Source organism: Rhinolophus sinicus, chromosome 16 (genome assembly GCF_057876585.1).
Source record: "Rhinolophus sinicus isolate RSI-liver-muscle chromosome 16, RSI-T2T, whole genome shotgun sequence".
Lineage (NCBI taxonomy): Eukaryota > Metazoa > Chordata > Mammalia > Chiroptera > Rhinolophidae > Rhinolophus > Rhinolophus sinicus.
Genome location: NC_142516.1, coordinates 5,428,746 through 5,452,939, shown reverse-complemented (window position 1 = coordinate 5,452,939; position 24,194 = coordinate 5,428,746). Strand labels below are relative to the sequence as shown.

The window sequence follows — 24,194 nt, the reverse complement described above, 5'->3', positions numbered from 1 at the left end:
ATGAGGAAACCGAGGCTCAGAGAGTGTAACTGACATGTCCCCAGGTCACACAGCTGGAACATGGGAGTGCCCGGCTTTGAACCCACGTCCGTGTGTCTTGGTGTGGGTCACTCAGTCAAAGCAGTCGTCAATAGATCAGCAGATATTGAGGACCTTTGTTTCCTAGCCCTACCAGCCCTTTGTTGGGTCGTCAGAGAAACCAAAGATTCTGTGCTTCTTTGAGGGGACCCAGTGACCCAGTTCAGGAGTCAGGCAGGATGTAAAAATGGTCAATTCCCAGAATGCATTTGTGTGAGGTTTTGAGCACCACATTTCTCTGAGTTCTGGAGTCACACAGACCTTGGCTCCCAGCTCCACTGCAGACTGACTTCAGTCTTTGGGCAAGTAGCTTCACCTCTAGGACCCTCAGTTTCCTAATCTGTATAATGGGGATAATCAAAAGCCTTGCTTCATAGCATCGTTTGGGCGCTGAATGAGATTAATGCATGCAGGGTGTTTAGCCCAGGACTGGCACACAGTAAATGGCAGTTCTTTTCTTCTTGCTGTTCCTAGAAGCCACAGGACAAAGCATATCGTTCTGCAGTTTACTTGAAAAATTACTTGAGAATTTTTTTGAAAGTTTTTTAACTTATACAGAAATTAAAATCAATGTATTTTATAACTTTATTTTTCGAGTAAAACAAACACAGATCAATGATGGAGCAGAATGCAAAATTTGTGGAAATATTTGAGCTAGAACACAGGATTTGGACTAAACCTTGTTTGTGGTGTCCACCTGGGATTCTGCTCCCCACTCCTGGGGGGTCACCGGCCCTCTCCCCTCAGGGGCTCTGTGGAGGGCGCTTTTGGGGAGCCCTTGGCCTCTGGTCCAGGGACGAAGCACTTCCACCTACCTGTGAGGTAGTCAAAGTGAATAGTTTCACCCCATTTGTCAGGATGAGAAAACTGAGGCTTGCGTGGGAAATGAAGCACAAAGGTTCAAGCTGTGTTTCGTAAATCTAAACGTGAGAAGGGTCAAGCATCCAGGAGAAAGTTGGAGCCAAGGGCCTGGCTCTTCAGGGGCAGTGCCACCAACAGGTAGTTTGTTGGGGAGAAGCCAGCTGTTCCCGGCCGGACTGTGTAGCCCAAGTCTCATACCCCGCAATACTTGGCCCACAGCAGGGGCTCAGCTAGTGCTTGCCACGGCCTGGGGGCTCAGTGGGTGGCCCCCTTCCTGGGGAAGACCATCTCCAGGCTAAAGCCTTCTAGAGCCCCAGACTCCAGTACCCTGGGCTCCCGTGTCCTCTCCTCCTCCACTGACCAGAGAGGGCCCTGTCAGACATGCTGTGGCCTTTAGCCTCCTGCTCAGGGTCTCAGTTTCCCCATCCATCCCACTCAGTGTGAGATGGGATGTCACCTCTTCTCAGCCCAGGAAACCTTGAGGGTGCCATCTAGGGGGAGGTGCTCCTAGATGTGACCTCAGATGAGTGCTTTTGCGTTTCTGTGAAGCCTCAGTTTCTTCATCAGCGAAGTGGACTGGCGGGGACCACACCTCTCAGCGCAGGGCCTGGTGTGGCACAAGAATGCGGCCACCATGTGGTCTGGGCTCAGGGGATCCTGAGGGATTTGAACTGGGATTTGAGCAGCTCTGAGCTGCCTCTCACACCCGTGTTTCTCTCCGTGTCCCTGGAATGCTCCCATCTTAGCAGCAGCCCTCACGGCTGGCCCTGCCAGCTGCATCTCCTGCGGCTGCCCTAATGGCAGTGAGACCCTGACGGTTTATCCTAATTCCGTGACTGTCATCAGGATAGTCCATATCTGCACGCTGAGCGCCCGTCCCAGGCTGCGCTAGTGCTTTTTTTTTTTTTTTTTTTAGAGATTTTATTGGGGGGAAGGGGAACAGGACTTTACTGGGGAACAGTGTGTACTTCCAGGCCTTTTTCCAAGTCAAGTTGTTGTCCTTTCAGTCTTAGTTGTGGAGGGCGCAGCTCAGCTCCAGGTCCAGTTGCCAGTTGCCATTTTCTTTTCTTTTCTTTTTTGTTTTCAGTTGCCGTTTTCTAGTTGCAGGGGGCACAGCCCACCATCCCTTGCGGGAGTCGAACCAGCAACCTTGAGGTTGAGAGCCCGCGCTCCAACCAACTGAGACATTCAGGAGGCAGCTCACCTCAAGGTGCCATGTTCAATCTTATTTGCAGGGGGCGCAGCCCACCATCCCTTGCGGGACTCGAGGAGTTGAAATGGTAACCTTGTGGTTGAGAGCCCACTGGCCCGTGTGGGAATCGAACCGGCAGCCCTCGGAGTTAGGAGCATGGAGTTCTAACCGCCTGAGCCACCGGGCTCAGGCCGGCCCTGCGCTAGTGCTTTTGACTTGCGTCCTCTTGCTGGCGCTAACAGCAGCCCCATGATGGAGTTGGAAACCAAGGCTCAGAGAGGGGAGTGTTGTCCAGGCCACACAGCGACCACACGATGGGTGGGCCTGTCTGCACAGAGTCCCACGGTGGTAGAGAACTCGGCTTCTGAGGCTACGGCAGCGCAGCCAGGCCTGAGCTCATGGTGGCGAAAAGCAGGTCCCAGGAGGTGAGGTTCCCAGCAGGGCCCTGCCCCGCGCGTTCCTGCTGCCACTGTGGCCCTGGGCAGCACTCAGCCAACCTGGGTGGAAATAGTGCCCACTAAGGGGTGGGCTGCTTCTCCCTAGTGGGGAGAAGGGGCTGGAGCCCTGCTGGGAGGGCTGAGGGGGTGGCTCAGCTCAGAGTGCCCGGGAGTTCTAGACAGTTCTAGGCAGTTCTAGGCAGGAGGCCAGGCCTTCTTTCTGATGAAATTCAGGCCGCTGGCCCCCCTCCAGCTGGGCATTTATGGAAAACAGGAATGGGGCGGGTGGAGGGCCGTCTGTCTCTCTTTCCACCCTGTCAGAGGCATTGAATGATAATCCCAGCGGCAGTGACCGTGGTACTCGTGGCTTCTGTGCACGTCTCGTGTTAGATCTTATCTTCCTAGCAGCTATGCTGGAGGGCTCCGTGTTACAGATGAGCCTGTCACCCCCGTGCAAGGTCACCCAGTGCTCGTGCATCTGGGACCCGCCCTGGTTGTCTGGCCCAGAGCGCGACCCAACCTCCTGGTCCCACAACGCCCCCTGTGGGTGTTCACGGGAGGCTCCCCGGGACACATGGCCTGTGGGGCTCCTGGTCCTTGACTTGCTGCCTGTAGGTCACTTCCTGGGGTGCGGGAGCTGGGAGGGCCTGGTGACCTCAGGAGTCTGCAGACAAGGGAAGCAGTGTGGCCAGGTGGGTAGCTTGGCGTCCCCTGCCCCTCCCCGTACGCACAGTGCCACACGGCCTATTAGAAACCGCCCAGCTGTGCTGTCTGAGTTCAGGGCTGTGATATACGGGTCTGTTGTAGCTGGGGGCGGAGGGGGAGCCCGAGGTACCTGGAGGATTGGAGTGTGCAGGTGTCTGCTTACCCAGCCCTTGGATGTGGCTGACCCCGTGGGTGGGTGGGAACCTTGCCCCCTCCCCCAATCTTCTGTGTACGGCACTTAACAGTTAACACAGCCAGGTCTGCTATGAGCAGGAGGAGGAGCCATTTCTCCTTGTACAGATAGGGAAACTGAGGCCCAGACCGGGAAGTGACAGGTCCTGCAGCAAGAGAGTGGCAGACCCCTGGAATCGAGGGCTCACGAAACCACCATGCTCTGCTGCCTTCCTTACAGGGAACTGCCCCTCCTGGAGGTGGGGGGCAACCGTCCAGGGGTGGAGGGTGCATGCTGGCTCGCCCAGAGGTCCCCTCCCTTCTCTGAAGAAGCGATGCTAAGAGGGAAGATACATGACCAAATTAGGGATGTTGACAGCTGCTGGGTGGGGAATAGATGGGAGGGAGGGGTGGAGGTGAGAGGCTGAGAAGAGGCTGGTGCACCTGGGGTGGAGTCTGGGGTGGGGTCAGACTGGGGGACTCCAGGCCAGCCCTGGACAGTGGGGGTGTTCTCGTGTTTTCAGGCCGCCAGGATGGGTGGGACTGCCTGGTAGGGCAGGAAGAGGGGTGTTCATGGGATGGGGACCCAGCAGGGGGCAGTCCAGGCTGGGGAGGGGGTCCCTTTGGGCCATGTGGAGTGGGAGGGGCCCCTGGGCTGCCTGAGAGGAGCATAGACAGCCCCTAGAGAGCACAGGAGGAGAGTCGAGAGACCCAACGTTTGGAGGTTGAGCAAAGAAGAGACTTGGGGTCTGGGGAGGAGCTGCCCGAGGGGAGCTGCCCCTGGAAGGTGGAACAGTCAGTGGTCCAGGTGTCCGGACTCAGGGAGTTAGTGACGAGGTACTGTTGGGGATCAGGCCCAAATGGTCTCCATTGTCTCTTTTTGTGTCAATCAAACCCAAGACCCCCTTGCTACCCTTCAGCTTGATGGAGGGTGGGAAGATGTGAGGACACTTGATGTAGCTTGTGTCCCTGGAGATGGAACCGGTGTGGGCTGGCCACAGGAGGGTGACTGAAGAAGCCAGGAGTATTTGCTATCTGCCATGGGTCCCTTGTGCTGCAATCGGCGCCTCTGTGGGGGCCGCCAGCCCTGCTGCTTTCTGTTCCCACCAGGTTTGAGTTGAGCTTCAATCAGGAGAGAGGTATTTTGCTTTAGGGAAATCAAAATCAGACTCAACATTTATCCTGGGCCCCAGGGACTGGCTCTGGATCGTTCCTGGCAGACAAGCTGCGTGGAAGGGAGGCATGGGGAGTGGCCTCAGGAGTGCTGCTCTGGGGTGCACACTGTGGGCGCCCTGCCGCAGCTGAGGGACACGGGCTGGTGTCAACGAGCCCAGGCTGGGCAGCAGGCAGGGGCTGGGCCCCCTCCTGACTCTGAGACCACAGCCGCCTCCCACTCTACTGCCCCTGGTTCTCAGGGAGTCCAGTGGGAGAGGAAGTGGAGTGGGCGCCCAGCCCCTCTCTCCTCCTAGCTCTGTGCCCACTCCAAGCTGGGAATTCTCTTTCCACCTCTCAGGAACTCCTCCCAGTGGCTCTGCTGGGTAGGGATTTATACCCCATCCTTCAGGTGAGGACTCTGAGGCTCAGAGAGGTTAAGTAACTTGTTCAGAGTAACCCAGCCTACAAATGGCCAAACACGACGCCCACCGTTCCAGCCTTGTGGAATGAGGACCATCCGCTAGAGAATGGTCCACATCCAGTTTTAAATCCTGGTTTCCTAACAAGCGTGGGCTCCTCTGGCCTGGAGGCAGGAGCGTGCTGGAGAAAGGCAGCTTGTTTTTAAAACTGGCCAGAGCCAGTTGTAATTGTGAAGGTAAGCATGCTGTGAGAAACGAGTTTTAGGATGTGTTCCAAGCCTGGTTATGGGGCTTGGTGACGATGAAGGAACAAGGGTTTGTTCTCTGCTTCCCGTGTGCAGGACACAGGGCTGGGCTCCGAGGGTGGTGCTAGGACATGTCAGGAGAAGCCCCTGGGCCTCTGGGGCTGTGGCAGGGTCAGGAGGGATTCCTAGAAAAGGAACCTCCCAGTGCATAGGGCAGAGGGAATAGCAGGTACAGAGGTCTGGAGGCAGGGCCAATTAGAGGCGCTTGAGGGGGTCACGAGTTTGGGGTGTGGGCTGGGTAATGGGCTGCTTGCACTGACAATGGTCTTCCTTCCTGCCAGGCCCTGAATCCAAGAGCCACTTGGGTGGACCGCTGTTAATTTCATAGTTGGATGGGGGCTCCAGGAGAAGGGCGGTGGGACCTGGACAGAGAGTGTGAGCCCACGAATATCACTCTGGTTATCTGGGCAGAAGGTGGAGGCACAGGGACCCCATGATTGTCTCCCATCCTTCTCCTTCCTCCTAGTGCCTGTGGTGGTCAGAGCTGCCCAGGTCAGGACCCTGGACAAGACCCCCGGCCCTCCTGGCGCTAGGGTGGGGCACACAGATTTTGGGCTGATTGAGGACACACCTTTCCCCCAACTTTTAATTTCAAACATTCCTCTCCCCACCCTCCACAACTTTGTATTTCAAACACTGCAGTGAGCACCTGTGTAGCCTTCATCTGGAATGGTCACCTGTCAACATTTTGCCACATTTGCTCCCTCTCTCTTTCTAAATATTGATAGATATATTTCTGCACCTCCCAAGAAGCGGCAGGCAGCCGGACCCTCACCCCTGAATAGCTCGGGGCACATCTCCAAGGAGAAAGGACTTTGTCCCACATAACCTCCATGCTGTTAGCTCTCCTAAGAAAATCAACAGTGAGTCCCATCAGGGCACGTCGTCGCCAGCCCTCAGTGCCACTTCCCCAGCTGTCCCCAGACATCCCTTTAGCTGGATTAAATTCCAGATCCAGGACTCAGTCCAGGCATTACGAGTTACATTTGCTGCCTTGTCTCTTTAGTCTCTTTTTCCGGAACAATCCCCTGCCTCGTTTTACCTTTCATGGCCCTGCCTTACTGAAGCATCCTGGCCAGTTGTCTTGTAGAATGTCCCACCGTCAGGACTTGTCTGATTATGTCCTCAAGATTAAATTCAGGTGAAACCTTTTTGGCAGGAGATTTCCATGGGTACCGTCCCCTCACTGAATCACACCAGGAGCACATGCTGTTGGGGTGTCACGATGGGGAGGCCACGTTTGATCAAAGACAATTATCTTTTAATAGTTATATTTTTATTGTGTTTAAAAAAGATACGAAGAGCACATGTCACTGGTAATTCTGTGGATATTATTGCTTAGACTGAAGTTAGATCACGCAAGTAAGTAAAAAGAAAGTGAGCTGATTTGAAGAAACATCCTGAGTGAGTCACTGGACGGATGAGTAGAGATGAGTTGAGAAGGTGGAGAGGGAACGGCTGAGCGTCTGGAGACCCAGCCAGAGTGGTGAGAACACGGTCTCACTCGGTGTGGGACAGACCTGGGCAGGGGTCCTTCCTGGCCTCCTTCTGGCTGTGGCCTTAGGTTCTTTCCTCAGGTGGCTTCCTTCCCCTGGCTCACTGACTCCCCTAGACAGTGAGGGTCACACTTGTCACCTCCAGGTTGGGGTGAGAGCTGGTCAGCAGGCAGCTGGGATTTGGACGCAATCCTGTCTGACCCTGGTGGAGGGGCTGTGGACAGATGGCCAGGCCCCCAGAGAGCTGCCTGCTGCCCACCCCCTTCTAATACCCCCCAAGACTGCAGGCAGTGAAGCCAGGAAGAGCTGCTGGCCCGGGCATGGGGCCGGAGACCTGATGGCCTCCTCTGTTTCTGAAAGGTTAATTCGCTGCTTAAAGCCTGGGTAGAGCTTGTCTCCCCAACCCCAGCTCACATCCCCTGGGGCTTGGCTGCCAGCTGATCACCCAGTGTTGTGTTGGGGACCTTTCTAATGAGGGAGGGGCAGCCAACCATGCCCCTCCCCCCACCTCCCATGGCTGCTGCATCCTGGGAGCTTGGTTGGGTGAGGGGGCCCAGGGGAGCCTGGTGGCTGAGAGACCCTGAGGGACGGCTGCTGGGAGACTGTGAGGGGGTTAGGGAAGGGTGGGGACTCTGAGCTGGGACATTCTGGGGAAACCTCTGCCCCTGTGAGGCCCACTCTAAGGTCAACAGTGGCCCTGCCACCCAAGCCCTTGTCACTCAGCTCCTGTTTATGTTACATGATGCCAAGGTCACCCAAGGTCATGAAGCTCATTGGCTGACTTAAAGTATGAGGGCACCCAATTGGGCATCCATGCTGGGCTCTGGAGGCACTGCTCTGGTAGTGCCATTTCCTGGCAGGGTGACCTTGGGTGACTTCTGGCAAGTTAGCTGACCCATCTGAACATCAATGTCCTCATCAGGAAAACGGGATCACACCTACCTATGGGATTTCTATGCAGGTGAAGAGCACCACACACCTTAAGCTTCACAATGAGCCCATTCTACAGATGAGGAAACTGAGGCTCAGAGGGGAAGTTCTTTGTCCAAGGACACACAGCTCGTAGGCTGTGGAGCTGGCTCCAGAATTTGTACCCCTGAGCTCCTGACTGTGCTGTGATGGGTCTCCTGTGTCTCCAGATTCTGTCTTTGTGCATCAGCCCTTTGGCCCCTCCCACCCTGCACTGCCAGGTGTGAGTGGCATATCCAGGGCAGGGACACCCTTCCCTTTCCACTGCCGTGCCTGATCCCCATCCCACCCTCTATCCTCTGCCAAAACTCTCTTGGAAAATTACATTCTTTTGCACCAGGTCTGGCCATTCCAGTTAATCATCATCTCCCCTCATTGCCGGGCTCTCCTTTGAGCAGCAGCCTTCTGGTGGATCGGCCCCTCCCTCAGTCTCTGATCAGGCTTGTGGGAGGGGAGTGCTGACAAGGAGGGGCCTGGTGGACACTTCTAACCTGTCCCAGGAGTCTGACCACTGACTTCCAGGCTGTGGGTCTGATGGCTGAGCCACAGACCTGAATTCAGACCCTCTCCCTATAACTTCATATCCTGGCTCTTTGTGCCTCAGTCTCCGCATTTGGAACCAGGACAGAGTAATGCTGTCACCCCTCACGGCTGTTGTCAGGGCAGCTGAGCCAAAGCACAGAGGCCCTGGGTGCCCTGGCACAGATCTGGGCTTGCTTGGGCACCTAGTGCTTGGCACTTGTTACGAGCTTGCTTTGAGCAATTTTTGAAAAGAGACCTCAAGTCTGATCAGGTACAAACACTTCAGGGACACCCCCTAGGATCTTCCTTCCCACTTCTCTGGGAAGGGATTCTGGTTCCTTTACTCACCTGACTTCCACCTAACACCTGCCTTCCTGTTTGTTTGTTCGTTCATTCATTCATTCATTTGCTCGTGCATTCATTCCACAAGCCTGTATTGAGCACATTCCCGCCCCTTGCCGGGAATCAGGAGCTTTCTCACCTGTTTTGATTGAATTCCCAGGACAGCTCATGTGACAGGTGCTATTAGCATTATTCCCACTTGACAAATGAGGAAAATGAGGCATGGGGAGCTGGAGCTGCTCTCCCCAGGTCACCCTCACAGAGGGTGAGTGTGGCATTGGAAGTGGTTAGGTCTTGTTCAGTCATTTAGAGAGAACGTTGGTTTGGTTCCAACTTGAACCGATTCAGTACTTTTCAGAAAAATCTTTTTTGTTGTTTGTTTCGTGGTTCAGTACAGGATGACTATTTGGGCCTGGCTAGAGATTGAGCCGCTTTATTTGGCTCATTCCAGCTTTTGGTTCCCAGCTCCGTTCTTGTCTTGCCTGTGAAAGAACACGGGACTGACCACTGGGAGGGGCTAGAGAGACAGGTAAGGCGGGGGGAGGGTGCCAGGGGCTGTGGGGCTGAGAAGGGGGCTCAGCCTTTCTGCTGGCCCCACATGCAGGTGGGGCAGCCGAGTGCCTGGGGAAGCCAGTGCCTTCTCTGAGCCCTGGACCATCCCCAGGACTGAGAGATGGGAAGAAGGTATCTTACATGTTGGACAGTCCTGCCTGCCCACTGCTGGACGGCAGGGAGAAGCCAGCCCCTGCGTGTAAGGCGCTGTTGTTGGCAGCCCTGCCCCCAGCAGTACAGTTGGCACTGGGAGGGGGTTGGCCAGGGCTGCCCCTGTTGGGGTCGCCGAACACAGAGCTCCTGGCTGGGGCTGTTCACCTGGGGGGGGTGGTGTCTTTGTCAGAGTTGGACAGTGCCCTGACATGGACAGGCAGGCCATGGGGTGAGGTGGGGAAGGGAAGGCAGGAAGGAGGCTCCCCAGTCAGTGTTCGCCCATCCCTGGGACACCTCCATGAACTAAAAGGCTGCTTTTCTGTTTTCTCTTTTAGTTACCGAGAAGGAAGTCCAGCAGTGGTGAGTAGCTGCTTTCCCCCAAAATGTTGGTGGGGAGGGGGTGGCGTGTTGGCCTTGTGCTGATGGGACAGCTGTCCCGCTGCCCAGGACGGCCTCTGAGAGTGGCTCATCCTCAAACCAGTCCAAGCAGCCTTTGTTTTCAAATTCCTTTGTTCAGTATGGGCTGCTGTAGCCCCAAATCAACTGGTGGGGAGTTGGGGTGGGGGTTGCCTTGTGTGGCATCTCTAAGGACCACCAGGCCCTGAAGGGTTAAATTCCAGGCCCTGCTCACCAAAGGGAGGGGTTTGGACCAGAAACAAGTGAGGAGGCAAGGTCCCAGGCCTGGCTTTGTCACTACATCATCCAGTGGCCTTGAGAAGTCTCTTCCCCTCTCTGGGGCTTAGGTGCCCCTCCTGTAAAGTGATTAGTTAGACTGGATCAGGGATGGAAATAGCCCTCTTGGACAGCTCTACTCAGTCTGTAGTGACTGCTTGGAGTGACATGCTATGAAGGATTCTGAGGCTGCATGTCATGGAGCAAATGGGAAGTAGCAGTGAGGGATTAATGACATCTGTGATGGATTAGTGATGCCTGCGCTGGGCCAGGAGAGGAGAGTTACATATTGTCTGTCACTGGAATGTAGAGCAGACAGGGTGAACCTGAGTTGGGGGGTGCAGTTAGGGAAGCGAGGAGGGTAGTTCTCTGAGCTTGGAGACCTTCTAGTAAAGTTTGGTGGTTTAGAAATGGACTCCAGAGCCCTGGCTTTGCCTTTCCTACCCAAGTGACCTCAAGTGATCCAACTCTTTTGAGCCTCAGTTTCCGCATGTGTCAGACAGGAATGATGACACACTGGGGAGACATTTCCTGTACAGGTCATTGCACAGCACCCAAGACATGACAGCCATTGCCAGTGGTCTTCCGTTAACTGTTCACATGGGAACCTGAGGCCTGGAGATATGTCCTCCTCTTTTGTTTTGTCCTCACAGTCACCTGGCCCAACATGGCATTTCCTAGACGAGGCCTCTGAGCCCCGGGAGGTGTAGGACCTGTCCATATCTGGGCTTTCCTGCAGTGGCGGGAGGCCACGGGGCCAGGTGGGCTCCAGAGTCAGGGTGCTGGGCTTAAGTCCCGACTCCCCACATCCTGGTTGAGTGACCGTGGACACGTTACTGGACTGCTCAGTGCCTCAGTTTCCCCATCTGGAAAGAGGGTAATAATAGTCAAACTCTGACTGAATATTGTGAGGAATAAATGCGTTCATGTGTATAAAATATTTGGAACAGAGCCTAATAATCTTTCCTTTGTTGGTTTTGTTAAAACAACAACAACCAGACATATCCTCATCAGTACAACCTATGGAGCAATCCTGAGATGGAGGGTCCCTTCCTTATTACCGTGTTTCCCCAAAAATAAGACCTAGCCAGATCATCAGCTCTAATGCGTCTTTTGGAGCAAAAATTAATATAAGACCCGGTATTATATTATATTATATTATATTATATTATATTATATTATATTATATTATATTATATTATATTATTATATTATATTATACCAGGTCTTATGTAAGACCTGGTATTATTTTATATTATGTTATGTTATATTATACCCGATATTATATTATATTATTTCATGTCATGTCATATTATATTAAAGACCCGGTCTTATGTTAATTTTTGCTCCAAAAGACACATTAGAGCTGATGGTCCGGTTAGGTCTTATTTTCGGGGAAATACGGTGTGTAAATAGGGAAACTGAGACCCAGACATGTGGAGTGACTTTCATTAGCTCATCAAGGTGACATTGGAGCTACAGGCTGGAGGAGGAGTCAGCCATGGAAGAGAGTGTTCCAGGCACAGGGAACGAGGACAGAGGCTCAGCGGTGGGAGCAGACTTGGCGTGTTTGAGGAACAACAGGGAGGCCAAGGAGCCAGGCCTGTGGGGAGCAGTTGTTGAGGCTCCCACAACAAAATCAGGGTCCTAGGCCTTGTGACACCCAGTCCTTGCTGTAGGGGAACTCTCTCCAAAAAGCTCATAAAGAAAAGAAATGATCTTTTCTTTGCCAGAAGTTCTGTGGACCTTAAGTAAATGTCCTTTGCTTCATCTTGGTGGTACCCTCAAGGCTAGTAGTTCGTTGAACCAATGCCTTTCTCTGGTCAGCCCACCAGCCACCTCACTGTTGGATTCTAGAATGGCTACATCCCTCAGGGAGAAGCTGGATCTGGGATGGTTAAACAATGACACTCTTAGCACCGTTTTCCCCACCTGTGCCTATGGCAGACATTGGTAATGGATCACAGATTATGGCGCTCTGGATCTTTCTCCTTCAGTGCTCTCAGCAGCTAGTGCAATTGTTGCTAATACACAACATGGACCCATTTGTTATCCCTCAATTGGTCTAAACCTCTCTGGTTCTCCAGGACTATACCATAAGCCTGCTAGGTCAGAGGCCAGATCCATGCACCCCACCATCCCCTTGTCCTTTGCACAGGAGACAAATGGGATGAACACCTGCATCCCAAATGCCCTGGCCCATTTTCAGAGGATCCTTTCCCACCAGTCTCCAGCCAGTGCCTCTTCATGTTCTAACCTGCTCTCAAGGCCCCCAACAGCTGGGGAATGCACGATGTCTGCCCTCCCATGGGAAAACTCAGGGTTCTTGAGCCCAGCCTGTCATGGCGGCAAACAATTTAGGACCAAACTATCTGGGGTGGAGGTGGGGAAACAGTAGGGAGGGCCATGCAGAGAGCAGCAGCTGCAGTGGACAGAATTGTCCTGTCCACCTACTAAGTGCCCACGGAGGTTCATGCAGGGAAGCGACTTCAACTTCCTTGTGTGTGTGTGTTTTCTTTCTTGCTCCCTCTCTCTCATAAAGCCGCTTTGTGGCTTTCCACTGCTCTGAGAAGAAAGCTCCAACCCGCTGCCTGGCCCTCAGGGCTCCCTGAGGTCTCTGACCTCACCTTCTCCGCTTCTCCCTGGGCACCTGCCACAGTGGTATTCCTCACCCACGCCAAACTCATTCCTACCTCAGAGCCTCCATCCTTGCTGTTCCCTTTGCTGTTCCCTCTGTGCCCAGATCGTGGCATCTCCACTTCCCATGTCACCTCCTCAGAGAGGTCTGCACTCACCACCCTGCTGCCATTTCTCCAGAACGGTCAGGATAGTCTTGCTTTGTGCTGACTTTTAGTAGCTACACAGAAGGGGAACCAAGGCCCTATGTGACCATGATTTATCCTGGGCCACACAGCGAGCAGAAGCAGAGCTGGGACTAGAACGCAGGCCTCAGTGCTGGTTGGGTCCCACGTTCCCCGGGACAGCCCAGGCCCCAGGTTGTCAGGAGCTCAGGCCAGGTCACAGCACCAACTGGACACCCACCTCGCACCAGGCTTCACGCTGGAGACCACACAGCATTGTCTCCGCCGCTCCCAGCTCTAGGCTGCTGGTGCAGTTGTCTGCATTTAGCAGACGGAGGAGGCTGTAGGCTTAGAGAGGTGGGGCCAGTGTCAGGTCTGCAGCCAGCCTGGGACCCTGCCCGCCCGACCCCTTGCACTTAACCATCTCAATTACCACCCTGAGCCCGAGTTACAGCAGTGGAAGATCAGGACCCACAATGGGGCCTGATCAGCAGCAGGTCCCAGGCCCCCAGAGGGAACTGTGAAGATTGGTATCACCTGGAGGACGAAGAGAACGGGACCCTGAGTGGAAGCCACAGAGCACACGTGGGACCCACAGCACAATGCTATGATGAAAAATTGCAGCGGCAGTCGTGGGTGTTGGGTGGCGATGCCATCGTGGGCTATGGGTACTTTCTTTCCCACTTATATTTTCTATCTTCCAATTTTTCTGTAATGCTGTTATTACTTTTATAGCAACCAGATAACCTGGTAGTATTGTTACAAAAATAGTGAGTGGAGGCAGGAGGACTCCTGCAGCCGCCTCAACAGGGCCAGCTGTCAGTCTTGGACCATCCTCCGTGGAGGCAGCCGTGGGTAAGGAAGCAGCCGCTCCGTAACATCCACGGGTGTCTCCTGTGGGCCGGGCACTGTGCTAAGACTTAGAACAGGGCTGCTAGGGAAGTCTAGAGGCAGCCCCCATTTTACAGATGAAGAAACTGAGGCTCAGAGGGGCAGGGACACGTGTCCCGGTCACACAGCTCTGTGTGTGTGTGTGTGTGTGTGTGTGTGTGTGTGTGTTCGCGCGTGCGAGCGCCACGGGGAGTCTGAGTCCAGCTTATTCCTCCTCTCTGGCCCAGGCTCTGGCTCTGGGAAACCCCACAAAGCTGAAGGCAGGGGAGTGAGGGGGCGGGGAAAAGAGAAAGGAGGCGGCATCATCTTCCTGGATGTGTTTGGAACCCTCCTCCAGGATCGTCTGAAGTCAGATCTCCAGGGAGCTCTGGTGGGAATGCCACGGAAAGGGAGCTGTTCGCAAAGATAATAGAACAGTTCCAAAGCCTCGCCGAGGCAGTCCCAGCCACATTTGGCTGATGGTAGCTGGCGGTTAAGCTTTCTTATTTATCCATCTACCTATTTAGTGCCCACCTATTACACTGAGGGGAGCACTGAAGAAAATTGGCACGGAAAGTGATGCAAGCTTGCTCCAAGCTGGGTCTCAGAGGAGAGAGTTCTGTGGGAACAGAGGGCAGTGAATTCTGGGAAGTCTAGCAGGCTGGGGCCTTTGGGGAACTGAGAATGAGAAGCTGAGCCAGAATTGGACCCATGTGTCAGTGCGAGCATTTGTTCGTTCATTCATTCATTCATTTACTGTCATTCATTTGTTCATTCACTCATTCTTTTGTTGGTTTGTTAGTTCAGTAAATTTTTACTGAGCATCTACTATGTGCCAGGCCAGTGCCAGGTGCTGGGGGCAGCAGGGATTGAGGAACATGAGATACCTGGAATTTGTTGGGGGACAGAGGCTGGCACAGTGGGGGCAGAAGGGGGCTGGGAGGCCCATGGGGAGGAAGCCCAGTGTCGAGTTGGGAGTGTTTCTTAAGTGGCATTCAGCCTTCAGTGTTTCTGTAAAATGACAGATTTCTTCTTCCCTTCCCTTTTTAAGAAGCGTAAGAATGCAGTTGTCAAGTCCAGGGTTTTCTTTTCTCGTTTCCACTCTGTCACAGAGAGCCAGTCCCCAAAAACAATCAGCCATATCAGAAGCCTGTGCCCATGTGCTGGAAATCATATGGGCGCTGCTCCTGGGCTGTGCCCATGTCCCACGCTCAGTCCTGTAGCTTCTCCAATTGCCCAAGGGGTCTCTGGTCCCCAAAGAGTTAAGACCCCTGCTCTTGAACAGGTTGTGTGAGGGATGGCTGCCCAATCAATGCCTCAGACTGAGGGGTTGGGTGGAGAAGGGGCATTGGGGGTCCTGGCAGACCCCCGAAAAGCCTCCCTGTGTACCAGGAGATGAGATTTTATGAAGGACTCCCTGGGGCCAGAGCTGGGCCTCCGGACGGTGAGCTGGAGCACCCTCCTTGGACTGCTGGCAGGACAGGGCGGCGGGGGTGGGCTGTCCGTGGCGTCTCGGGCTCCAGCACATGGGGGAGGGTAGGTGTGCAGGACACCCTTTGTTGTCCACAGTACTGCTGCCATTTGTCAAGGCTCATGCAGGCCTGAAAGGCAGGTGCCGTGTTGGTTCCCACCTCACAGAGGAGGAAACTGAGGCTCAGAAAGGAAGTCACCTGCCCAGGGTCCCACACAGGTCAAGAATGGTGCTGGCATCAAGCCAGGCGTGATTCAGAAGCTTGAGCCCTTCTATTTCAGGTTTTAAACTTTAAAAAATTAAACCCCTTTTTCATATTGCAGAATTCCTGCACGCTCCATACAGCCAGTGACACAGTAAGCACGGAGACTCATGATGAGAATAACAGTAATATAAATGAGATCCCTTCCCCCCTCCTTTCTACTGCTCACTTGAAGTACTGGTCTGAAGTGGGTGCCCTCCTGGGTGGCTTGTCACAGTGGAGCCCGTGTGGTGGACGCCAGGGCCATTTGTCCTCTGTGGTGCCTGGAGATTCTGGGGCTGGCCCCCGAGACCCCACCCTGAAATCCTGACCATGCTGATCACCCCAGGTTACCAGTTAGCAGTGCAAATTGTGGTAACAGGATTCTTTTTGTGCCTTTCCCCCGCTCCCGGGCCCGACCTGTGCCAGCGACAATGTTGGGACTACTGTCACGTCCACCTTGGGTCTGGAATCAAGTTGAAGGTGCTGCGAAAGCAGGCTCACCAAGGGCTTCAGGCCTCGGCGACTCTGGGCCGCCACAGAGACTGGAGGATGCCCTCTCTCCCCGTCCGGCACCCAGCACAGAGGTGGTGGCAGGGGCTCCAGTTCTGGCCACCGCATTTGCTAGCTGTGTGACTCTGTTTGACATTTACTGAGCACCTACTACGTGCTGTGCGCAGTGGTGGGCCCTGCAGGCTCAGGGGTGAACTGGGAGACGTGGTCTCCACCTCAATGGACCACACATTACACTCACCAATCCATTGTCACACAGTCATTCTCCAGACATAGCTGTACGAGGCACCGCCAAGGCCCGGTCCGCGGACATGGTGCTGTGGGTGTGTGGACTGGAGCGTGACTTTCTCTGGGGGGACCGGGGTCTTCTCTAAGGGAGATGCACTGGGGGCAGGAACGAAAAGGTAAGCAGGAGTCAGCTGGGTGAGAAGGAGGGAAAGAGTGGGCTGAGCAGAAGAAATAGCCGTGTGAGGGCGCTGAGCCAGGAGGGGACTTAAACCATCCTCAGCCTCAGTTTCCCCATCTGTACAATGGGCATAGTAGTCCTTGCCTCCTGGGCTTGGTGCGACAATTTGCTGAAATCATGCTTGGAAAGCACATAGCCCCTGCCTGGCTCTCAGTAGGTCCCTAACAGTAGCTGCTATTCAGAATCACAGACCACTGGAAAGGCAGGCACCTGTGGTAGACACCCCCCCTCCCTGCCCAAGTTTGTGGGGGTCCCCAGAGACCACCTAGTCCAGTGGTTCTCAACTGGAGTGGTTCTGCCCCCAGGGGATATTTGGCAATGTCTGGGGGCACTTTTGGTTGTCACAACTTGGGGGAGCAGTGGTACTGGCATCTAGCAGGTGGAGGCTGGGGTGCTGCTAAACACCCTGCAATGTACAGGTCAGCCCCCCACCCCCCAAGAACCACCCAGGCCCAAATGTCAATGGTGCTAGGGGGAGGGACCCTGATCTAGTCTAAACCACTTATTTTACCAGCTGGGAAATTGAGGGACATTCTGGGTCCCTCTCACAGCAAGACAGGCAGGGCCAGGACTGGAGCACAAGCCTTGTCTCCTGGGCACATCCGCCAGGAGCAGGTTCCCTGGGGCAGCCAGTCTGAAGAAGAGAGGGAGGGGGCCAGCGGAGGACAGGGAGGAGGTCTGGGCCTGTTGGAACCTGAGGCCTGGTGGGGGTGGGGATGCAGTCACATCTCAGCCGTCCTGGGGAAGAAATTTCCGGGTGTGAACTTCATTAGGAGGCAGTAGCTCTCTCAGGTGCCCGAAGTAGGGTGTGTGTCTGGTGTGGGGTGTCCCGACTCAGCCAGCCAGTGGGGGATGGGTTACACCTCAGGAACGGACTGCTCTAGGCATGAAATCCTGGCCTCCGAGCTGTGATGACTTGCAGGGCAAATTAGGGGCCCGGAGGCACTGGGGTGTCTGGGACAGCTCAGACGTCCCCCCTCTGCTCCAGTGAGGCGGGGTGCTACCCACCTTCTGACGATGAACAGCGGGCTACACAATATTTGGGAGCAGGTGCGTTATGCATGTCCTGATGCCAGGACAGTGCGGCCCAGCTCCCAGAGGGGCAGGCGAGGAGCAGGAGCCTGGGAGGCCAGAGCCCTGAGCCTGAGCCCTGTTTCTGCAGCTAACTTGCTGCGTGACCTTGGGCCAGTCTCTCTGCCTCTTCAATCCATGGAGGGGGGAGCACATCAGTGGTTGTCTAATCATCTGCAGGGAGCTCTCAGTTCCGGCCAGGGTCCCTGGGGCTCAGGAAGAAGACATAGCACAGCTGGACTCATGCTCTCTCTGTCCCTGCCTGGAAGTTTGTTCGTTCGTTCATGTGTTCATTCATTCATTCAGCTCCCTGGACAAACATTTACTCAGCCTCTGTTATATACCAGACCCGATGCCAGACCCTGGGGAACCATGGAGTCAGGGAGCTCACATTTAGGTGGGGGACACAGCCTGGAGGCAAACGCGATACAGAGTGGGTCCGTACTGTGCTGGGGATGGACAAGGGCTGTGGGAGTGAGGAGCCATGCGACCTCTGGGTGGCCTGGGACGCGGTGGATGAGTGGCTTAGCCCGACACAGAGGAGGAGATGTGTTTTGCAGGCGGAGGGACCTGCAGGTACAAAGGTCTGGAGGTTAGACATGGCATGGCAAGTTCTAGAAAGTGTGGCTTGTTGTGAACTATGGGGGCGGTTGTCAAGAGGATGGTGAGCCAAGCCCTAATGGGCATTGCCCAGTGGGCGGGGCTTCCCGGGGCCCCTGCTAATGACATTGAAGGGCACCGGGGTCCCACAGTGCCAGTGACAGACTCTGCAGGGCTAACCAGACAGGTGCCCCCCAAGGCTCCCCCTGGGGCTGACTCCCTGCACCTGCGCACCCCCTCTAGCGCTGCAGGGCCCCCACTGCCAGCCCACCGCAGCTGCTCACAGTGCTGCCAGCTCCCGTGGATGCTGAGTGTACCTCTTCCCCTCCCGAGAGACGGCCCCTGTGAGCCGCCCCAGGGATGGTCCCGGAGAAGCCTTTTGGGCATGTTTTGTTTCCTCTTTACTGCTTTGAATAATCTTTTAGAAGCATCAGTCACACACATTCATTGTGGAGAAAGGCGCTCTGGGGAGCACGGAGGAAATAACGGCCCCTATCCTGGCATCCAGAGCCGTCTGCTGACTGTGGAGTTGTCCCCACATGGACCCACCAAATCCTGGTGCCAGGCATGTCCCGCCCTCCTGCCCAGGGACCCAACCTGGCCTGGACGCCTGGGGTCACTGACCAGGTCTTGTCTCCGAAACCCTCCTTCCCTTGGCTCTGTCCTGGCCCAGCTGTGAAGATTTGAGCCGTAGGCACGTAGCTGGGAAGAAGGCTTTAAGGGCAGGACCTAGAGGGGACCTGCTGTGGGAGAGGCACCTGACCTGTGCCTCGTGCCTTCATGTGTGAAATGGGATCCCTGCACCCACTGCCCGGGGTTGAGGTGGCGACTGCATGAGGAACCATCCAGAGGCTTAGCTCAGTGCCTGGCAACGGGCTGTTGTCACTTGGCTGTTTGTCACGAAGGTCCAGACAGAGGGTGAGATCAGCCCGTGACTCTGGTTACCGAGCCAGGACCCGCCTGCCTGGGCTCTGGCCCCTCAAGGTGCCTGGGATCGGGGAGGGCGAAAAGGCGCATGGGCCTGGCCTGTTTCATGACCTCAGGTTGGCTGTGGGCACTGTCAGGACAGCGGTGTGACCCCAGAAGGAAGGTCCACACCCCACTCCATCTTCTCTCCTCCCAGCCTCTCCCTCACCCTGGTACCCCTCAGCCCTAAGGCTCAGCTGACGTGTTAGCAAGGGTCTTGTTTGCTTTTTGACACCTGACTCCATCGTTTAGGCTGCAGAATCCATCAGGTTCCGTCCTTTGGTGCCCTGCATGTCCCTGTGGGTCCTCGTGTATCCAGCACCCATCCCAGGTTCCTAGATTGTTCTCTCATGGGTGGGGAGTGGTGGCTTCTCCAAACCTTCCTCTGTCTGTGGACCCCAGCCGTGGTACCACCGGCAACTTTAGGCGCAACACTCCCAGAATCCTCGCACGCGAGAGGGGAGCGTGGAATCTTCTCATGGGTCTCTGTTAGAGCAGAGGCTGGTGGGACAGGTGGGACAGTCTTCAGCGATCCAGTGTCTCTGAGCATCACGGCTCTTCATCTTCGATCCTCGTGTGGGCTCAGCTCCCGTGCGGGCTGTGGGAACTTGCAAATCTTCCCCCTCTGAGCCTCAGTTTCTTCATCTTGCAGTGGGCTTCGTTGTAGTACCTAGCTGTTAGGTATTATTCCAGTAGAGTGAGGTTTGCAGAGTTCCCAGCACAGAGTGGCCCAGGGAGGTGACAGCTGTCGCTGGTAACAGCTGATCCTTCTCTCTGGTTTCCTTTGTGCTGGGGGTTGTCCTCAGAGGAATGTACATCCCAGTTGGAGATGCTAAGCTACGCACAGGAGCCAACTTGCAAATTGGTTTAAAACAACACACTTAAGTTCCTAACACTAAAGATCCTGCTATTGGTCGTTCTTTATCTCCAGCCTGTGCCAAGTACACTACATGCACCATCTTACGCGATCCCAACTAGTGATAATTGTCCCTCTTTATAAATGAGGCGACTGAGGCTCAGAGAGCTGAGGCCACTTGCCCAAGGTTGCACAGCTAGGAAATGGCAGAGCCAGGGTTTGAGCTGCAAAGCCATGCGGCTGTCAGCTGAGTATCTGGAGGGTCCCAGTGCTGGACACCAGGAATACAGGGTGGAAAAGTCCATTTGGAACCAACCAGGGTTCCTCCAAGTTCACTGCACTGCCCCAGTATCTGTTTACACAGTTCTTGGGAACAGAGGCATATTGGGGGTGAAGGCATGTGGGAGGAGAGCCAGCTGCCGGCCCCATATGGCAGCTCAGTGGAGAAGGTGGGGGAGGCGAAAGTGCTTTGTGTGAGAGTGAGGCTCCGGGGCCGTTGTTGGAGTGCGTTTTGTTTCAGCCCCTCTGTGTGGAGCCTGGGGCCACGGGGCCACGTGTTCTGTGCAGTGTCGGGGTTCATTCTCATGCGACTCCAACCCCCTTGTACAGATGAGGCTCAGAGAGGAACCGTCACCTGCCGCAGGTCCCACAGCTACCGAGAGGCAGAGGTGGGATGGGCCCAAGCCTGTGATGGCCAGGTTTGCGCCCAGACCCCCGTGTGGCACTGTCTGTTTGGACAGCGATTCACAGCCTTCAGGGGGCTGGGCAGGAGCTCCTGGCAGGTGGGTGGTGGTGGCCTCTCGTCTACCCTCCCTCACCTGGTCTGCACCTTAGGTACAAAGGCTTCATCAAGGACTGCCCCAGCGGGCAGCTGGATGCAGCCGGCTTCCAGAAGATCTACAAGCAATTCTTCCCATTTGGAGACCCCACCAAGTTCGCCACGTTCGTTTTCAACGTCTTTGACGAAAACAAGGTAAGCTGGAGATTGACAAGGCCTGTGCCGGCCCAGAGCCCCTCCCTCCTGCAGCAGCCGGCTCAGCTCCTGCCAGCACCCTCAGCATCTCCACACCCACTCTTTCCTGCTGCTGTTCCCTCCTGCAGAAGGAACACACACACGTGTGCACACGCACAAGCACACATTACAGACATGCAAGTGTGTGCACACATGTACCAGGCACACGCACACATAGACACACACGTACACACACACGCACGGTGCACACGAATGCATGTGTGTATGCAATGCACATGCCCACACACATGACACATATATGCACCACACACGTTTATTCACGCATATGTATGCCTTGACCTTTTTCTTATAAGCACCAAATGCAAATTATGATTATAATGGGATTTATGATCGTAACCGGCATTTACTGAACATTTATTGTGTAGTAAGCCCTCTGTGTGGGTTACTTTCAGTGAGGCCTTTCAACCACCTGTGGGGTATGTCCTTTTAATGTCCCCATTTTGCAGAGGAGGAAACTGAGGTTCTGAGAATCAGACAATATGGGATCTTTTGGGCCTGGCTTCTTTCACTGAGCATCACGTATTAAGCCTTACCCATGTTGTCACGTGTATCCCCTCCTTGTGATGGCCACGCCAACAGCTGGCATATGGGCGTCTGTAGTCCTCCGGACTCTGTCCCACGCCAGCATTTTCCTGGCTCCCTTGTGTTCACGGTGGATTTACTGTAACTTGTCTCCACACTCCCTGCTCTTGGGCGCTCAGGTTGTTTCTGTTCTGTCATGGCCTGGCTTTCTCCCCAGGTGCCCCCAGGCTGACAGTTCTACTGCCTGGCCCTGGGGAGAGTTCTGCCCTCTCCGGGCCTTGGTTTCCTTGTTTGCAAAACAGAGTTAAACAGTCTAGAGCCCTGTGCTCTTTAAGAGCCACTGAGCCTGTGGTTCTAGGTCAAGGGGAAAGGGGATTGCTCGGCGGCTCTGGCCCAGAGAGGGAGCATGCGTGTTGGTGGTGCCTTCTGGCTCTTTCTCCCATCAGATGTGGTGCAGGGCTCTCGCTTTAGCCTCACCCGTTCTCCCCCGCTCCTGCCGCACCTGTCCCATTTCTAATCCTACTCCCTTCCCCTGTCCCTCATCCCTTCACTCCCGCCCTTTCCGTTTGGGTGTCTGTCTGCCCTGGTAACCGTCTGCTGCTCCCCACTGCCACCTGCCCAAGGTTTGGCCTGATCAGGTGGCCCAGTGCTGATGGATGCCCCCCCACCCCTCTCTCCTGCCAGGACGGGAGGATTGAGTTCTCTGAATTCATCCAGGCACTGTCGGTGACCTCGAGGGGAACCCTGGACGAGAAGCTACGGTGTAAGTCCTCCCCCCTAGGGGGCAGCTGCTGGGTGGTTCCAGGCCCGAGGGAGGCCACAGAACTGGGCCAGGCCGTCTGTCCAGGGCCGAGAGAGTGGCACAGACGTCTGTGTGCCTTTCCGGGTCAGAGGAGGGTTCCTGGAGGTGGCCATGCAGGAGGAACACGGCTTCCCTAGGTGGGGTAGATGGATGGGACAGGAGCAAAGGGGACGTCCAGCAGGTGTGGACATGGGACCACTGGCAGTGCAGCTGGGAGTGAAAAGACCCATATCCAGGGCTGGGTCACTGCTCAGGAGGCCATTGTTTTGATGACTGACCGCTTTCATTCACTTATTCACTCGTTCACCCAATAGATATTGACCAAACATGGCCACATGTCAGTGCTGGGCAGAAAGCCAGGAGTCCTTGGGGGAATCAGATAGGTACCTGCTGTCATGGCTGTCTAGCATGGGGACATTTTTAAAAACTCCCATGAAACTGCAACTGAGACAGGAAGAAGGAGGGAGGTGTGAGCTGACAGGAGAGGAACCGACCCTGGAATGAGTCGGGAGAGAGCTGGCCGGAGTGGGAAGGTGAGAAGAGGATTCCCGGCAGGGGAACGGCATGTGCGAGGCCCTGAGGCGGGCTGGACGAGAGAAAGCTGCAGAGGGGAGGCCGTGTAGGCCAGTGCCTGCACGAAAGGGGAGCTGGGGAGAAGATGAAGACAGGTGGGCCAGAGCTCGTATTTTCCAAGTTGACCATAGGGATATGGCATAACTGTGGAAAGGGAGTGGGCTGAGAGGAGGCAGACGCTGGAGCATGGGACAGGAGGGGCGGCACTGGGATTCCTCCTGGGCCAGAATCCTCCTTCTCTCAACTCCAGCCTCTGAGGCCCCAGCTCTCGCCAATGCCCTCTCCTTTTTACTTTTAGTTTCTTTTTTTCATAACCCTAGTTGAAATGGTGCATGCACACCCATCCCTGTCTGTCCTCATGTACACACCGTGTTTCCCTGAAAATAAGACCGGGTCTCATAGTGAGTTTTGCTCCAAAAGATACATTAGGGCATATTTTCAGGGGATGTCTTATTTTTTTCATGTACAACAATCTACATTTATTCAAATGCAGTCATGTCATCTTCTTCTGGAACATCGTCATCACGTACTAAATGCATCTGTCTGTCTGACGATCTTAACTGGGGTTTAGTTTTGGGGAAACACGGTTTCTGTTGACCTGATTGATCAGTGATGGGCTGTCGGTTCTGAGTGCGTATTGAGGTACAGAGGGCAGGAGGGGAGTGGCAGAGCCTCCCCTGCCCTGGGCCCAGGCTGAGTCCACCCTGGCTGCTTGATTACAGGGGCCTTCAAGCTCTATGACTTGGATAACGATGGCTACATCACCAGGAACGAGATGCTGGATATTGTGGATGCTATTTACCAGATGGTGGTGAGAGGCCTGGGTCCCATGGGGTAGGGGGTGGCAGGAGCAGCATCCAATTTAGTGACCCAGCCTGGCTGGGAGGAACCACCCCCGCACAGCCACTCTCCTGCCTGGGCTGAGAGTTGGCCAGGTGAGGGTCACTGCTTGGGGTCACTCTGCACATTTCCATCTTGGGAGGCAGGTGGGGCCTGGAGTGATTGTGGGGCTGCAGTGGGTGGATGTTCCAGAGCAGAGTGGCACAGATTGTGAGGCGTTGGGAGGGAGAGGCAGTCTTCATCTGGAACCAGCCCAGACCTGGGGGACAAATTTTTGGCCAAAAACCCAAAGCCAGGAGCCCAGCCCCCACCTTGTCTGTCCCCGGTAGGGGAACACCGTGGAGCTCCCGGAGGAGGAGAACACCCCTGAGAAGAGGGTGGACCGGATCTTTGCCATGATGGACAAGGTGAGACGGAGGGTGAGGCTGGGCCGTAACCAGGGAGGTGAGGTGTGGGGGCCAGGCCCTGGGTCCTAGCAGGCGGGGAGAGGAGACCCCTCCCATAGGCATCACTGATCACCTGTGGGCCTGGCTCAGGCAG

At 55.1% G+C, this 24,194-nt stretch overlaps 1 protein-coding gene across 1 annotated transcript in view; it reads left to right on the top strand.

Moving 5' to 3' along the window:
• NCS1 (neuronal calcium sensor 1) overlaps positions 1-24,194 on the top strand; it is a 48,034-nt gene that overhangs the window by 12,169 nt on the left and 11,671 nt on the right. Inside the window, exons 2-6 of the mRNA XM_019728851.3 lie at positions 9,693-9,717; positions 20,719-20,857; positions 22,124-22,202; positions 23,537-23,625; positions 23,984-24,061. Coding sequence (XP_019584410.1) covers positions 9,693-9,717; positions 20,719-20,857; positions 22,124-22,202; positions 23,537-23,625; positions 23,984-24,061 — 410 coding nt within the window. The remainder of the gene's footprint in view (positions 1-9,692; positions 9,718-20,718; positions 20,858-22,123; positions 22,203-23,536; positions 23,626-23,983; positions 24,062-24,194) is intronic.